The sequence below is a fragment of the Cololabis saira genome, chromosome 5 (assembly GCF_033807715.1).
Source record: "Cololabis saira isolate AMF1-May2022 chromosome 5, fColSai1.1, whole genome shotgun sequence".
NCBI lineage: Eukaryota > Metazoa > Chordata > Actinopteri > Beloniformes > Belonidae > Cololabis > Cololabis saira.
This window is the reverse complement of record NC_084591.1, coordinates 25,306,549-25,322,767: the sequence shown is the minus strand read 5'-3', so window position 1 is coordinate 25,322,767 and position 16,219 is coordinate 25,306,549. Positions and strand designations below refer to the sequence as shown.

General features: G+C 40.2%; 1 protein-coding gene across 4 annotated transcripts; it reads right to left on the bottom strand.

Moving 5' to 3' along the window:
- Window positions 1-554: 554 nt before the first annotated feature.
- On the bottom strand, window positions 555-15,584 carry si:dkey-246g23.4 (uncharacterized protein LOC559426 homolog). 4 transcript variants are annotated; one of them, XM_061722542.1, is made up of 7 exons: window positions 15,566-15,584; window positions 12,651-12,801; window positions 6,837-7,100; window positions 6,228-6,371; window positions 5,438-6,144; window positions 4,130-4,370; window positions 555-1,545 (listed from the first exon to the last, which is right to left on the bottom strand). In XM_061722542.1, exons 3-7 carry the CDS (start codon window positions 7,063-7,065, stop codon window positions 1,373-1,375), a joined length of 1,494 nt encoding a protein of 497 aa, XP_061578526.1. In that variant the 5' UTR covers window positions 7,066-7,100; window positions 12,651-12,801; window positions 15,566-15,584; the 3' UTR covers window positions 555-1,372. The 4 variants fall into 4 exon arrangements, with proteins under 4 accessions (XP_061578526.1, XP_061578525.1, XP_061578527.1 ...); XM_061722541.1 differs by lacking the exon at window positions 15,566-15,584 and having other exon boundaries at window positions 12,651-12,856; XM_061722543.1 differs by lacking the exons at window positions 12,651-12,801; window positions 15,566-15,584 and adding an exon at window positions 8,511-8,668.
- Window positions 15,585-16,219: the final 635 nt, after the last annotated feature.

Below are 16,219 nucleotides of genomic sequence, written 5' to 3'. Positions count from 1 at the left end.
GCTGATGTAATTTCCTAAGGCGTTGCTCTTTCTGTTAGTGTGATGTTGATCCTTGCTGTTTGTCTTGATGAAAAATGATAATAAAACTATGAATCTCAAAAAAAAAAAAAAAAAATCATGTTCTTCCCTCAACCAGTACAAATATTCTGTGCCATTTGCTGCAACATAAACCTCTTCCTTTTTCTGGAAGTGCTTTATAGTTAAATATGGGGTTTGACCTGAATTTAATCCAATCATTGGTGCTCTCTCAGAGTCATCTTGGCGTTTCGGACCACAACTTTCTTTGTTCCATTTAACAGCCATTTCTTAATCATATTATGACACGGGCAATAGTTGCCTGAAAGGTCATGCCTTTCTTTTTCCATCTGACTTTCCTGTATAATAGCTATATGAGCTACCTCCTTACTCAGAGGAGTTCACAGCCACAGAATTATTTTATCAGATCTCTCAGGTTTCAAAATGTGCATCATGTCCTCCCTGTCGCATCTACTTTTCCATAGCACTTTTCAACTTTTCTGTTAGTGTACAATAATAAACATAATACACAATGAAAGTTTTATCTTTAACATATCTTTTGGAGATCTTTTAATCTGGAATCCATTATATTCACTGTTACATTTTGATCAGTTCGGATCCAGTTTTGCAGCTGGAAAAGTTCCAAACTGCATTATCGGCAGCTGGCCACTAGGGGGAGCCATAGACAAGGTTTTAACGTAGCATCTCTGCATCTGTCACCTATGGAGCACCATACTAGAGTTATACAAAAAAGGATTAAAAAAAAAAAAACTGTTCAACAAAAAAAAACGTATTTTATTACAAAACACTGAAAAAAAAATCACTTGCTATTTTATATTTTTCTGGTGACACTGAATCTCATGAAGGTGACATGAGTACTGCTGAGTGGGTTCCAGTGTATGAACCCTATCATCATGAGCACTTAAGGAGCCAGACAGGTCACCACCCCCACCGACCTTTCAAAGCAGGAGTGTTTCTAGTGTACTGAATATTAAGTGTATTGGTCGTGTTCAGCAGAAAGAGACAGAGAGAGAAAGTCAACTTGTGTTTTTTTGGTGCTTTTTTTTCCCACTTTGGTGTTTCATAACTGATAATAAAACAAACAGGTTCAAACTGACTTTTAAATTAAAATTCAAGAGTGGTTTCTGCATTGTGCATTTACTGACACAGATGCTGCTGCAAATGTTCCAGTTGGCAATACATAGAGATAGTTAAAAAATTAAAATAAAAAAAACTCCAATGTTCATCCTGCAGATGCAGCTTTACACAAACTCCACTTTCTTGGCGTTTTCAATTTTTTGCTCAGTGATATTCTGATCCAGAAACCATCTCAAACTCATAAACCACAGAAACGTTTTCATGTCATGTCCACCTCTTTTTCCTCAACACTGAGTCCGTTCTTTGTCGCCGTAGCCTGACCCCTTGGTTTCATCTTACAGAGGATGAGCAAGAACAACGCAGAAACAATGAGGGCCACCCCAGACATGAGGAAACCTGTCCCATAACTGTCCATCTTGTCAATGAAGAATCCTGAAAGGAAAAGTACAGGTGTTAGTGATACGAACCATTGTCACAGGCTTATTTTATACAATCTTTAGGTTAAATGGTAACATATATTTCAATTCACTCATGCTGGTCAAAAAATAGCTCTTTCACAAATACTGTTGGAATCTACAGACAACAACAACAACAGACTGAGACAGACATATGGATGAATAGATTGATGAGAGATAGTCAGCATTAACATATTTTGATGCATCCTCAATTAATCATTTCTCTGGTCCTTAAAAGTACTAAAAATGCTGTGAAAGCAGTTCAGTATATAAACTGGAAACATCCTCTGAGTCGGTGACTATCAAGTTAAAAATAGGACTATTGTCTAATTTCTTTTCTCCTTGACTTCAGGTAACGTTTGACTCAGTATTGTCTATAATACATTTACATGTGACGGGTTTTACTGTAGAAGAAACTATTTAATTAGAGGTTAAATCTGCAAATATTAAAAAGGAAATTGAGGAACACCGTTTCAAACACTGAAAACTGGTACTGTATTGCAGACGACCAGCACGTGATGTGGTAAAAAATTAAAAATTGCTCGAATGGGTACACACTACAAATAAGGATTACCGCCAGACAAATCGTATGCTATGTTGAGTGCACAGTAAACAGTCGGCAGTTTCATAAATTCCCCTCATTTTTGTTCTTTGTGGTTCATTATTTTCCTTTTTCCCCCAGGGGCTTTCAGCAAAGCTCCTTGCTTTTGGATTGTTGAAAGACAAGCTTCAGCAGTGCCCCTAGCTTTTAAGTTAATTTAGTTTTTTCCCCCTTTTTCTTTTAGTTAAATCTGCACCTGCCTCTGCGCCTGAATCTGAGTCCTTCATTTTCAACACATTTCTGACACATGTACTGCAGTTCAAAGAGGTCGTAGTTATTTCATGCATTTCTGTAAAGCCAGGCTGGCAGTAATCACCTCTGCTTTGGCTATTTCCCTGGGGCAGGGAAAAAAAAACTATTTTGTGCCAAAGCAGCATTGCGTCACACTTCAATTACTACAATTACTCTCATTCCCTATTTTCTCTCCCGAACTCAATACACCAACCTTGTTGGAAATCCATTAATGGCATCAGATGAACGATCCACAGTTTAAATATGTGAATAAGTGTAATTTTCTAGTCTTTTAGTCTTTTGGAAAGGTTTCCCTGGCTAATTTACAGCTGGATGTGCTCAGAGGCAGGACACAATCTGGCAGCTGTATGTCCGCCTGAAAACCAAGTGAAGTTGGGATTTTTCAGCCTGTATTCACCGTTTTTGTTTAGAGCTGTGTGTATGTGTCTATAATATAATTCAAACGCTAGCTAGTTTATCTGAGAGGGTTTTTAGTGGTGGCGAGCAGTATTTGTTGGTGAAAAATGTAGAAATAAAAAGGAAAAACAATGTCTGTCCAGCCATTATTTACCCTTCCTATTCACTAAAATGGATTTCACTTATTGGAAATTTACTTCCTCTTGAAGTCCAGATTTTCTCAAGCCACACAAAGTTATTCAAATACTCGTAATTGTGGTGTAGAAAACTTCAAAGGCATGGTAAGACACAAAATATTAAGACAGCTATACGATGCTACCTATGATGAGTAGGGGTGGGTTAAAAATATCGATATATCAATATTTTATCGATATGCATGTGTAGGAACGATTATCGATACATAAATCCAAGTATCGATTTAAAAAAAAAAAAATTATATTTTTTAATCCCGATTTTTTTCCCCCATTTTATCCCCCAGTGCTCCTACCTAAGTCAGTCCTGGGCATTGCTCCATCTACCAACCCCGGGAGGTCCTGCACTGAGCTCAAGTCTCCTCCTTACTTGAGGAGTGAGTAGGCTGCATCTTTTCACCAGGCAGGGTGGGGTTTCTCTGGCCGGACGTGGCGCGTGGAAGGATCACGTTATTCCCTTATTGTAACCAGAATATCGATATCGAATCGTATCGTAAATCGTATCGTCTTGGGACCTAGTGTATCGGAATCGTATCGGGAGGTCAGTGATGATACCCAGCTCTAATGATGAGATACCAATATTACATTTTCTGACTGTTTCTGATACTCAAATTTAAAAAAATCAGATTTTTCATATCTTTAAAGCCAACAACGAATTCTGATTGCAACATATTTTGGCTTTTCACATCAACTGTTCCTCCATTATGTTTCCACAACTATTCTCACGTTCTGCAGGACAGAATAAAAGCCAACAGAGAGAAAACTCCAAAGTGCATGTTTAATTGAAGGGTGGTGCTGCATGTCAGGGGGAGTATCAGAATATCATTTTGTGTGAATGAGGCTCACTGAGCTGCAATTACAACACTGAATGATGTATAAGCAAATCCAAAAGGTGAGATTTAATGTGGTGTTAGAACATCAAGAAAACAATGTGATTGAGAGCTTTTGAAAATATAAACATTAGCATATGTTAAATAAATGCTGTTATATTCTGTGCAGCTTTGTGTTTATTTGCAGCTCACACCAGAGTGGAATGAATCATTGACGGTTCCACATCAAGCTGAATTCCACATTTTTGATGTGCACGCTTGGCTCACTGTGTTTTGGCTGTGGAGGCTCACCAGCGATGGGTGGTCCGAACAGGCCTCCACTGCTGCGTATCAGCATGAAAAAGCCCAGTGCGCTTCCGAACCTTTGCACGCCCACAATCTCGGGCAGCACTGTGATGTGGATGGAGACCGTGGCGCCAAACACCAGTCCGTGAGCTGCACTAAAGGCCACCAGCTCGTAGAATGAGGAGGCCAGTGGGCATAGGAGCAGCACAGTACCGAGCAGGATCACTGTGGCGGTCAGCTGCTGCACCTGGTTGGATCAGAGAGTAAGCAGATACCACATCAGCTATTGCTCCCACACAAAAAGTAGTACGCACTCATTTTCTTTCTTGCTATAAGTTACAAGGACTAAAGCTAAATGAAAAGAACATTTTTAAGTTTAATTGTTTAAGTCTTATTTGATATACACAACCCCTGTGGAATCACATCACTAATTGGTACTAGGGATGGGCGGTATGGACTAAAAAATGTATCACATATTTCTGGCATTTATCCTGATAACGATAAAAATGAGGATAAAAAAAAATACCAATTCAACTCCACCTTTTCAACTATAAATCTCGCTCTCAGATCCGTCATGTTTGTTACACAAAAACATCAAACAGGATCCTTATCTATCCTTCCTTCCTTCCTTCCTTCCTTCCTTCCTTCCTTCCTTCCTTCCTTCCTTCCTTCCTTCCTTCCTTCCTTCCTTCCTTCCTTCCTTCCTTCCTTCCTTCCTTCCTTCCTTCCTTCCTTCCTTCCTTCCTTCCTTCCTTCCTTCCTTCCTTCCTTCCTTCCTTCCTTCCTTCCTTCCTTCCTTCCTTCCTTCCTTCCTTCCTTCCTTCCTTCCTTCCTTCCTTCCTTCCTTCCTTCCTTCCTTCCTTCCTTCCTTCCTTCCTTCCTTCCTTCCTTCCTTCCTTCCTTCCTTCCTTCCTTCCTTCCTTCCTTCCTTCCTTCCTTCCTTCCTTCCTTCCTTCCTTCCTTCCTTCCTTCCTTCCTTCACGTACGTTGTGCGTGGATTTAACGCAGAACTATAAATCAGCTTTACACAAAAACATCATCAACGGGAATTTATCGTTTTTACCGTGAGATGACAAATTCTTATCGTGAGATGACAAATTCTTATCGTGAGGAATTTTTTTGACGGTATATCGTGAATGGTAAAATATCGCCCATTCCTAATTGGTACAATATTATCTTTCACCGCCTCTCATTTGTGGTTGAGCTGAACAATCATTTACCGTTTTTTTTTTTTTTTGGCTAACATTGAGTTTAGGCAAAAAAAGAAAACAAGCCAGAACATTTCCCATCACGTTAATAATACCCTGAACATACCGTCTCCACAAGTCTCAGGTTCGCCAACCAACCGAAGAACACTCTTCCAAAGAGGTCCATCACAGCTGAGATTGACATGAGTGCAGCTGCCTGATACTCCTCAATCCCCTTACTGCGAGCATATGGAACCAGGAACAGAGATGGGGCAAATAAACCCAGAGCACAAAATACCCCAAACATAGAGTAGACCATGAAAGGGGCATTTGAGATGAGTCTATAATCAACATATTGTAGGATCTTAGTTTTCAGACTCTCTGAACTGTCAATAGAGCCTTGTGTCGAATTAAGTTCCTCCTCTTCTTCGAGACATGTCTTAGACGTTTCTTTATTAGACCCCTCTGATACGTCCAGTCCTTTTTGGATTTGAATGCTCGACTTGTTCTCATCCATGCCCTCTTGTGGAAGCAGGTCCATGGACAAGTCTTCCTCCTCTGCTTTGAGCGCACTGACACAAGTCCCTTCTTTTTTGGTTTTCAGGGGCCTCAGCAGCATACCACAAACGCACATGTTAAGCTGCAAGCCACCCAGGATTAGCAGAGCACCCCTCCAGGAGAAGCTGTCAATCAGCAGCTGGAACAGAGGTGTGAGGACGAAGGTAATAATGCACTCCCCAGAACTGGCCATGGCATTAGCCACCGGTCGCCTCTTTTCAAAGTACATGCCCAGCATGGTCACCGTAGGAGTCCACGTTAATGCATAGCCTAATCCTGCAAGAAAGGAGGTGAGTGTCAACCACGTTTCCTGAACATAGCTTGGGCTTGCTTGTGGGTGTGTGCATGGTATCACTTACCATTTAGAAACCCAACTGTTATGTAGAGTTCAGTCAAGTTACGGGCAAAAGCCCCAAGCACAACTGCAACACCGCAAATTAGTCCACCCGCTGTCACTACAGTGCGATGGTTGCAGCGTGCACTTAGAGCAGAGGCCACTGGCGCTGTGGAGGAACACAGGACATAATGATGTTCCCTCGCATCACGTCAGTTCCTGAAACCAGTGTGTGTGTGTGTGTGTGTGTGTGTGTGTGTGTGTGTGTGTGTGTGTGTGTGTGTGTGTGTGTGTACTTCTACATAGGTGAAAAATGCTATTTAATATTTTAGTTTTCCCTTTTTTTTTGTATAAAACAGTGAAATGAATTCAACACAGTTGAGCACCTGGTGTTCAACAGTTTTTAGGAAGCAGTAAAGAGACGTCTGGCGGTTAAAGATATGCTGAGTCATGCAGATTTCACAAAAAGGTAAAAAATGAAAACAAAAATGGTGGAGGTGTTGTAGAAGAAATTAACATGACATGTACCGGTAGATTATATTGTTGAAATTGAGGGCTTTAAAACATGTAATGATGTTTGATGTTAAAATTAATGTGGCTGCTGGAGGTAGAAAAATGAACTGGTGATAATTACCGACAATATGAATGGTAGCCACTGCAATAGAGGTAATCCAGGAGGTTCCTGCTGCTGTGGTTTTAAAGTGCTGGTGTATCTCAACATAGAACACACCAAAGGCCTTAATCACGCCAAAGGTCAGACCAAAGACGAAGAAACAGGACAGCAGGATGAACCAGGCGTAACCGCCATCAGGGGCTGCAGCGGGTTCCACCCTTCTGCGCCGAGCCTTCAGGGCTCGGTCCATTTTCACTTGCACTGGCCTCTGCAATCCTCAAATATCTAAAGAGAAACACAAGGAGGTTATTCTTTTATCTGTTGCACAGTAGTCATTTAATTACATGAAGGCCCGACCCTCTTTTGCTCTACCACTTGGCTCTGACCCTCCATTGCTGTGTCGCCACACGAGGTAAGGTGTACGTTTCTTTTGACGATCGACTGGTAGTAGTCACTGAGTTCTCCAAATGGCTTGGGAGGCCATTAAGATGGATAACTGACAGCTACTCCTCAATTTCCAAAAAGAAACAGGACACCTAATGCTACGTTGCAGCCTGCAAAACATGAGTAGGTGCCAAGTGAAGGCCAATGGGTGGAGCTGGGGCTGGTTTGAAGGCTGTTTATAGATGTCTGACATTTATAAAATATGGTATGGTTTATTTTAAAAGCATTACGTTAATTATTAACTTTTTTTAATATACAAAAATGAATGCATTACAAAAGTAATTAATTTCAGCCATCACTGAACTACAGTATGACTCATCAAACAAACCATTCGAAAATTGCAGCAGTAGATTTTCATTTTAAACAATTACCTTGCCTTCTATCCTTATTTTCTTGAGACGTTACTGTGCATTGGACTTTTACAGGCCTGGGCACAAGCAATAACAGCACACAGGGTGTGACTACAATAAAAAAAAAAAGCAATCAAATTACATCTCAGTCTCCAATAACGTATCCAAGTTATTTCACTTAGCATTACACAATCAAATGAGATCTGAAATGGGGTAAATCACCTTCCAGAGGGTTTCCTCTTGTTTCAACTTGACAGTGGTTTTTGTGCACAAGCACAAGTTTATCAAGTGATGATTTTTCAGATGATTGTAGAAAAATGTGACTGGCATCTACAAGTAACCAGGCTGCAAAGTGACACAACTATCATCAGCTACCCAGGCAACTTCCTATTCCCAAAATCTAGGGAAAGCTTTAAGCTTGTTAGAAAAGTACATTCATATGGGAACAGTTGCACTCTGTTTCAATCCTAAGATTTTACATATCAGGATATCATTAAATTCATATGGCTCTGAACAACATTGTTTGATGTATGCACCACACCATTATACTCACTGAACAAAAGCTATAACAAAATGTGGAAGTAGTGTGTAAAAAAAAATAATAAAATAAAATAATAATAATAATAATAATTTTTCTCTCAAAATAATAATTTAGAGAGTAGGAGCGTTTCCACTAGCAGAACTTAAGAGTAAATCTGCCAGACAGGAACGTCTAACAAGGCCGACCGTCTCCACGCTGTAGGCCACACCAGAACCTTTGACAAAAAAAAAAAAAGAGCGTCGCCAACCACGAGGGGGCAGTAATGCGCATCTTCTGCCGTTCGCAATCGGCCAGCAGAAGAATAAAAAGAAGAAGAAACACATAAACAACGGATGCTACTTGTTTTTTTGTTAAACATACACCGCGATCGTAGTGATTGAGATTAAAGTAACCCCCCGCCGGACCACTATTGGCGCATTTCCCCCGGCGGGAGTTCCGGGTAAATGTGCCAGGTCTGCCCGTCTCCTCGAGCCCTGCAGCCGGCGCGTCTCCTGGAGCTGCAGCGCCGCCTGAACCTCTGGCTGCAGGAGCGCCGGCCGCCGCCAGGGGGCGGTGATGAGCAGGTGGTCGGCCGGCAGGAGAGCGAGGAGAAGAAGAAACACGCAAACAACACCCCCCCCCCCCCTCCAATTAACAAACAGCTCGACTGTCCATTGTTTTCTTCATGTACTCTCTAACTGCATCTGTTGCTCTGATGAACTTTCAACACTCAGTCTCTGAGTAATCAACCACTGTGCAATAATAATAATAAAAATAATAATATTAATAATAATAATAACCACAATCATATGCTTTAACAATACACCTTTCAATAACCATGTCTACCTCATACTGCTGCACCTTTCATTAAAAAAACAAACAAACTGTATAGGCCTATAGGCTATGTTAATAAGAGCTGTCATTTGTCTATTTACTGTACAGTGAGCGAAAATAACCAAAGCCAAATTCCCTGTCTTGTTTGACCTGACTTAAACCTGATTCTGATTAGGCTAAATGGACTTATAGCAAAATCTCTCTGGTCCAAAAATATTTAAATGATTTGTAGTCACATGATTTAATCCATGTGAGAAGGTTGAACGTAATTTCCTGTCTTGAGAATACCCAATCAGCAGAGACCACCCACCAGGTAGTACATCCATCCATCCATTATCTATACCCGCTTTATCCTTTGTAGGGTCATGGGGGTCTGCTGGAGCCTATCCCAGCTTCAGGTGAGAGGCAGGGGTTACACCCTGGAGAGGTCACCAGTCCATCGCAGGGCCACATATAAACACACAAACCATGCACACTCACACTCACACTCACATACGGGCAATTTAGAATCACCAATTATGTTTATCCAGTAATGTTTTTGGACAGTGGGAGGAAGCCGGAGTACCCGGAGAGAACCCACGCAAGCACGGGGAGAACATGCAAACTCCACACAGAAAGGCCCCTGCCGGGCCTGGGAGTCGAACCGGGGACCTTCTTGCTGTGAGGCAACAGTGCTAACCACTAAGCCACCGTGCTGCCCATGCCAAGGTAGTACATCTGGGCCGAAAAACGACCGTTTCCATCTACAGGTTCCTGAAGGCCACATTACAGGGTTGTTCCTGGTAATGGAAACCTGCAAAAGGCCCATCCCAGAAAAATGTACCCGGAACTCCCGCTAGTGGAAACAGGCCTTAGGTGAAAGCCAGGTGATGGTAGTCAAAATGCATATTATTAAACTATCATTAGTAAGTGTGGTTAGCTCTATCAAGCACAAGGTTTTGGCCGTTTTTTTGTCAGGAATATAGGGAATGCCTGTCAACACATTTTTCCTTGTGTGTGTTAACACATTGGAAAGGAATAAAGATATCAACAACAAGAGAAGCAGTTGTTTTTGCCGATCAATCTGAGAAAGGTTATATGGCAATTTCCATACAATGTTTAAGTCCGTCTTTTGAGAAAGAACAAATCGAATATTCACAGGTCAGGACAGTTGCATTTTCCCAGGACTGAACATCCCTACAAGGTCAACAAAAGGTCAGACTGTGCACATGTCAGACTATAAGGGCCTCAGTTAGAATATTAAATATGATTATCCTTGACAGCAGAAGTAGAAACAAACTGCACAAGTAAGGATTGTTTAGAAGAGTTTCCAGGAGAAAACCTCTTCTTTCCTCCCCCCCAAATATGCCTTAGATTTACAAAGCTGCAAACATACAAACCACAAATCTTGTGGAACTTCTATAACAAAGTCCTTTGGACAGTTGAGACCAAAAAAATGTTTGACCATAATACAAGGCACCCGTACTGATGAAAACCAAAGACACCACTTCAGTGCTAACACTACATACCGACTGTCAAGCACTGTGGTGTAGGGGAGATGATTTAGGCTGGTATGGTAGCCCTAGTACATAGGCACCTTCCTATCATTGAACCAACCATCTGTTTAATCCTTTGAACTCAGAGCTTTTAGGCGTTTTTTTTTCTCCATGTTAAATGTATACAGTCTGGTAAAATATAGAGTGTCTAAGCCTTTTTTTTTAACAGAACCCCGGCAATCTGATAAAATTATTATTTTTTTCTTATTTTTAACTAAATATATGAACACACCTGAGCGAAAAGTTACGGAGCCCCTATAGGGACACGGATTTTTTAAATATATATAATGAGTTTTACGCGCGCGCGTGAAACCTTTAAGTGAGCACGTAAAGTTGTTTACTTGCAAGTAAAGTGGTAATGTCCTTATAATGGAGTCCCAGGTTAAAATATAGCTCAGCTAAATCCTGTAATGTCATTTCCATTCATAAACAGAGCAGGGCGCAACTGGATTGTCTCCTGTTCCAGCAATACTCCCATGTACTTGTTTTTACGCGCTCACGTAGAACAACTTTTTGGCGCTCACTAATAAGTTTTGCGAGAGCGCGTGAAACTTTTTAGTGAGTGCATAAATGTTTTACATGCTCACGTAAACAACTTTACGTGCTCACTTAAAGGTTTTACGCGCGCGCGTAAAGGTTTCGCGCGCTCGCGTAAAACTCATTATATATATTTAAAAAAATCCGTGTCCCTTTAGGGGCTCCGTAAAAAGTAGCTTACTTGGAATTTTCAGAAATCAAATAGTTTGTTTCTATTGTCAGTGAAATATGTCACAGGTCAAACTTCACATAACTCGTTTTTATGAACAAATGCAACAGTCTATGTTGTGAGATCTACACAATTAGTGGTACTTCTGGTTTAAAAAGAATACACAATATAAGATTGATCATAACTTTGACTAGATGACAAATAAGAAGACAAAGAATGAATCCAAACCAGATTCAATTAGTTTGAGGGGCAGAGATCCTTGACAGAGTAAGGTCCCCTCAATGAACCTCAGTTAACTGAAGTTGCATTTTAAATAAGAATGGGCCAACAGGAGAGTTACTGAAAATTAATACTTCAGGTTATTGCTGCTATAAGTGGTTCTATATGTTAGTGAATCACGTGATGTTCTTTTTCACACTTTCTGCCTTTTCTACCTTTATATATTTTATCTACATGTGTTATACAATTTGTTGCATCATGTCGAGAGCTGCAGGTCCAGATGGCCTTTAATATTATGTTCAGATACACTCCAAAAATATTTTACCTTTCTTTACAAAAGGACTGTGTGTGCCCAGAATTCCCATATAAATAGAAGTTGGTACATTAAGTTAAAGTTATCATGACACATCTAGAGGTGTGCCATTTGATTCAAAATATTTTTTCCGTTTAATGTCAAAACACGTGCCCTTCCAACAACCTTTTGAAAAGCCCACACTGTTCTGATTTGTCTTTTCCAGTGGCATGAGCGGGCACTTCCTCTTGTTCTGCATGAGCTCTGCTTTGCTAATGCTTCTGGCTACATTTATAGCCATGAAAGAAGACATAGAAAGCAATTAATTTGACCCCCTCTGGTGTAGGATGAGTCAACAACTATTTGGAATCATTCAATCCAAGATAAGGCAAATTGTAAAACCTCCTTGAGAAGACCTAGAAAATGACATGACTGGTATTCATAAATAAAGCATACACACATTATGAAATGCTGTTTTTTTGTTAGGAAATTATTTCCTGTGCTAAAGTTGAAACAGATTTACTTTAGGTAAATAATTCATGAGCAAAGGCCATTTTTAGGCATCTGGAATCACCCTTGAGACATTTAAATAGTTTAGTTTAGAAAAACACAAAACAACATTTGTCATCTACTTAAAGCACAGTCAGTGTATGTGGATTAGATTTACTATGCCTGATCGGATTTAGCTCAGTTTCCTTTCCAGTTGATGAAAAATAGATAATACACATAATTGTAATGAAGCTTCATGGAGTTCACAACAGCCTGGTCACAAAGGATTTTTCAGCGTGGGGATTATAAACCTCCTTTGCGATTGGAGGTCTCAACCTAAATCCATTTTATGACCTCAAAAGCTTACAATATAATTCAAGGTGACTCCCATCCACATTCACAACAATTCATACTCATTTTATCCTTATATCTTGTTTATGCTTTACCTGTCGTGGTCAGTTTGAAATCATCCCCCTCCTCCTGCAGGCCATCTCTCCAGGCTTGGTTTGGTCTGAAATGCAGCTTGTCACATTCATTGGTGGCAGTGGCTCCTCACGCACACAGTGACTGGCAACTTGTCCTAACAGGTGACACCGGCTGCAGGGAGTTGAAAAGAATATTGAGTGAAAAAGAAACGTGAATGTACCATGTGGCCAGCTCTCCCGGTTTGACCTTTGAAACCCATTTTCTCTGTATTTCTCTGTCATGTTGATTATATTGACACACACACAGGTCAAAGTTTCATCAGTGCACGTACGAAAGCACAATTCAGGGTCAACACCCAGAGGAGAAAAGGCAAATTTGAACAGATGTTGCCTTATCTTGTATTTGACACCATGAGTTCCTGCTTTACACTAAATTTAGCCTGATTCGAGACTTTGTGATGTAATCTAACATTTACTGTGAGCATTATCATGAACGGCAAACCTGAATGCTATTCCAGGCAAAAATTACAGCACCTCTATTTGAACACATTTTCTGCAATACTGAGTAACTTAAAGCCCATACAGATTGAATCCAGTCATGCATTTCTCTGTTATGACTATAAACATAAGAAACATGTGTCAACAATAGATCAGGAGGATTTCACTCCAAGTATAATACCATGAGGAAGGATGGAGGCTGGTGATTAGTGAGCATTAAATCCAGTATCCAGGATGGAGCAAGTAAGATCCCGAATGAAATCCAGAAGATGGCGTCTAATCATGAACTGCCAAGTGAATGTCTAAGGCAGCAGAAATCCAGTATGGAAGAAGAAGAGATGGAAGAGAAACCCTCACGTAAAGAAAAGCCAATGCACTGTATGTATCACAGACGGATCAAGGATGTGACTGATGCTGAGAGGCCCTAGCAGTGGCTGGGAGATACCTCCAAGAGTGGTAGCGAATTAATGCGTAAACATCCTTTGGGGCTGTCAGATTCAGACGGATTAACTAGCTAACCAACTTGACATTGTGGTGATTAAAAAAAAAAAAAAAAAAAAACCTCCAGAAGGAAGCAGTGGTGATAGATGTAGGGATGCCCAGTGACAGCATTATCAAGAAGAAAGAACACAGAATGTCAGAAAATGCCAAGGGGTTGAAGGAGGCAATGTTGAGGATGTAGAAGGTGAAGGCAACAGCAGGCCGGGTGGTAATGGGAGCACTGGTAACCTCCAAGCTGGGAGATGCTGGAAACCACATCAGACATCTCTGACCAGAAGTGTGAAGTCCTAGGAACCACAAAAATACTTTGTAGAGCCCCAGTATAGTTTGCTGGGCTCCCAGGTCTCTGGTAGAGGACCCGAGCATGAAGAGGCTAGCTGTCCATAGAGAATGGGTCAGGGTAGATCTGGCAGAAATTAAATACTTTTGTGGCAGTGGATGGAACCATATACCTGGAGAAAAAGACACAAACTATGTCACAACTGCAGGAGTAGTTTCAACTGTGATGTCTTCCCTAGTATGATCAGATATATTTTATAGAACACCCTTAACGCCAAGTCAACCTAACAGACATTTGTCCATTGAGTAAGTGAATTATTCATCATTATGCATGATTCAGAAAGGAGTTTATACTCTGATATATATTAAACTCTCTGAACTCTAGTTACTGTACTGTTACAGGTAATCAGTAAACCCAGTGGCGCTTTGCTGAAAAATATAGTTCCTTATAAGGTCTCTGTTTTGTAAGATAATTGCATCTGACTTTTCAAGGTAAGTCTACAAGTCAGTCCATAAAAATAGGAACATTTTTGAGTTACTGCGAAGCTTAGGCTCACTTAGGCTAAGTGTAGTAAACTACTTCTAGCGAGTGTTGTCATCTGGTTAGCCTGGCATTCTGACAGTTACTACTAATGTCAGAATACATTTTACTGAGTTTCATGAATGTTTATGGGCCTTAAGTTACTAAAAATTCCAGAAAGTGTTTTCATATGGAGGTTCTTTAATATATATGCATTCAGTTTTTTTTGTTTTTAATAATGCTCTTTGTAAACGTTAAATTACATAAATGCGTCTCTACCTGTCTAAATTTTCCTTTTTATCTCTTGGTGTTGATGCTGAATCATGCTTTCCCACATGTGCTGAAGACACTTTGGCCTGTGTTTCAAAGACAGGCATTGAAAATACTCCCTGCCCCCAATATCTAGTTCACTTGCAGTCCAAATTTACCCTGATCTGGTGCTATTTTGACTGGAAATACAAAGAGGAGAATGGTCTTTCAGTAGGATGGCAGCCCATACACACTTGCAATCTGTTTCAGCTCCTAGCTCCTTTTTTTTGTATATATATATATATATATATATATATATACATATATATATATATAAATAGATAAAGGATTTGCCACCGGCACTAACTCACCATACGCAGTTGATTGGAAATACAAACAGACTGTATAAATGAGAACATGATAAACACTCACAAGTGAGACGATATTCTACAGTTAACACAGTGGGGGGCTCAGCAGGTCCTCTCTGAAGTAATAAGCTTTCTCATGTTCACATATATGCTGTTTCCCAACAGACTGCTTAACATGAATCTTCTGATCATCAGTGGGTGAATACATGAAATCCTTAAGCTGTTTGGCACTTATCCTTACTTAACGCAAAACACTTTTTAATACCCTAATCTAAGATAAGATTGGTCATCAAATACTGCCGCTTATGGTAAATAAAAGTAGTTTTTACTGTTGGATTAAAAGTCTTCAAAGCATTAGACGCAGAGACGCACGGGACTTTTTAAATACATGTAAGATTTCACCGGTCTGTCAATGAGTGCCATCAACTTACTCATTAACAAAATGAAAAGCATTAACATTATCTCTGCTCCAACAACTCTTCAGAAAATGGCTTACTGCTGAGATATGTTCGTGGAAATACCTTGAAGAACTGTCGTTCAGTAGTATGGCGGCCGATAAACCCTTGGAAGCTTTTAATTTTGCTGCATAACTGCCTCTTTTATGAGATTCAGAGTTCACTAAGGAGGGCCCTTGCTAATCTTTGTTATTGAAGATGGGCAAGTTTACAGAGCTAAGTGCAGAAAAGTTAAGCACAGTTTACATAGAATTATGACTCGTCAGACAGTGTTGAAGCTGGACTGTGGTTTTCCTTTAATAGAGCCACGCATTATTGTCTATGCTCAGTTAGTCAGAGTCACAATTCTGTGGGACTGTCAGCAAAATACCAAACCCTAGTTTAACCCCTGTTCCAAACAGGGTTTTTCATTCAGTGCTCTCATGTGTAGTTAATTTTAAACTATTGTTGAGTCATATATTGAATTATTTTCCATACACGCTTTGATGCTCCGGCTGTACCCTCGAAGGGTACATGCAGTCTATCGAATTACTGGAAATTTTATTTTCTATAAAAATCTATCATGTGGTTCACAGTCAAGGAAAGGCAAGTTTATTTGAATAGCGCATTTCATGTACAAGACAATTCAAATTGCTTTACTTTAGGATGTTTTATGGTTTATGGTCTTGGTTGAAGTCCAGGATATGTTGCAAAAAGTAAGTTAAAAACAAATATGTAAAG

Coding starts and splice junctions, on each gene's coding strand:
- si:dkey-246g23.4 (XM_061722542.1), bottom strand. CDS start 7,065: ATGGACCGAGCCCTGAAGGCTCGGCGCAGAAGGGTGGAACCCGCTGCA. Junction 6,372..6,836: donor GGCTACCATTCATATTGTCG/GTAATTATCACC, acceptor GTTCCTCCACAG/CGCCAGTGGCCTCTGCTCTA. Junction 1,546..4,129: donor GTTCGGACCACCCATCGCTG/GTGAGCCTCCAC, acceptor TTTTCCTTTCAG/GATTCTTCATTGACAAGATG.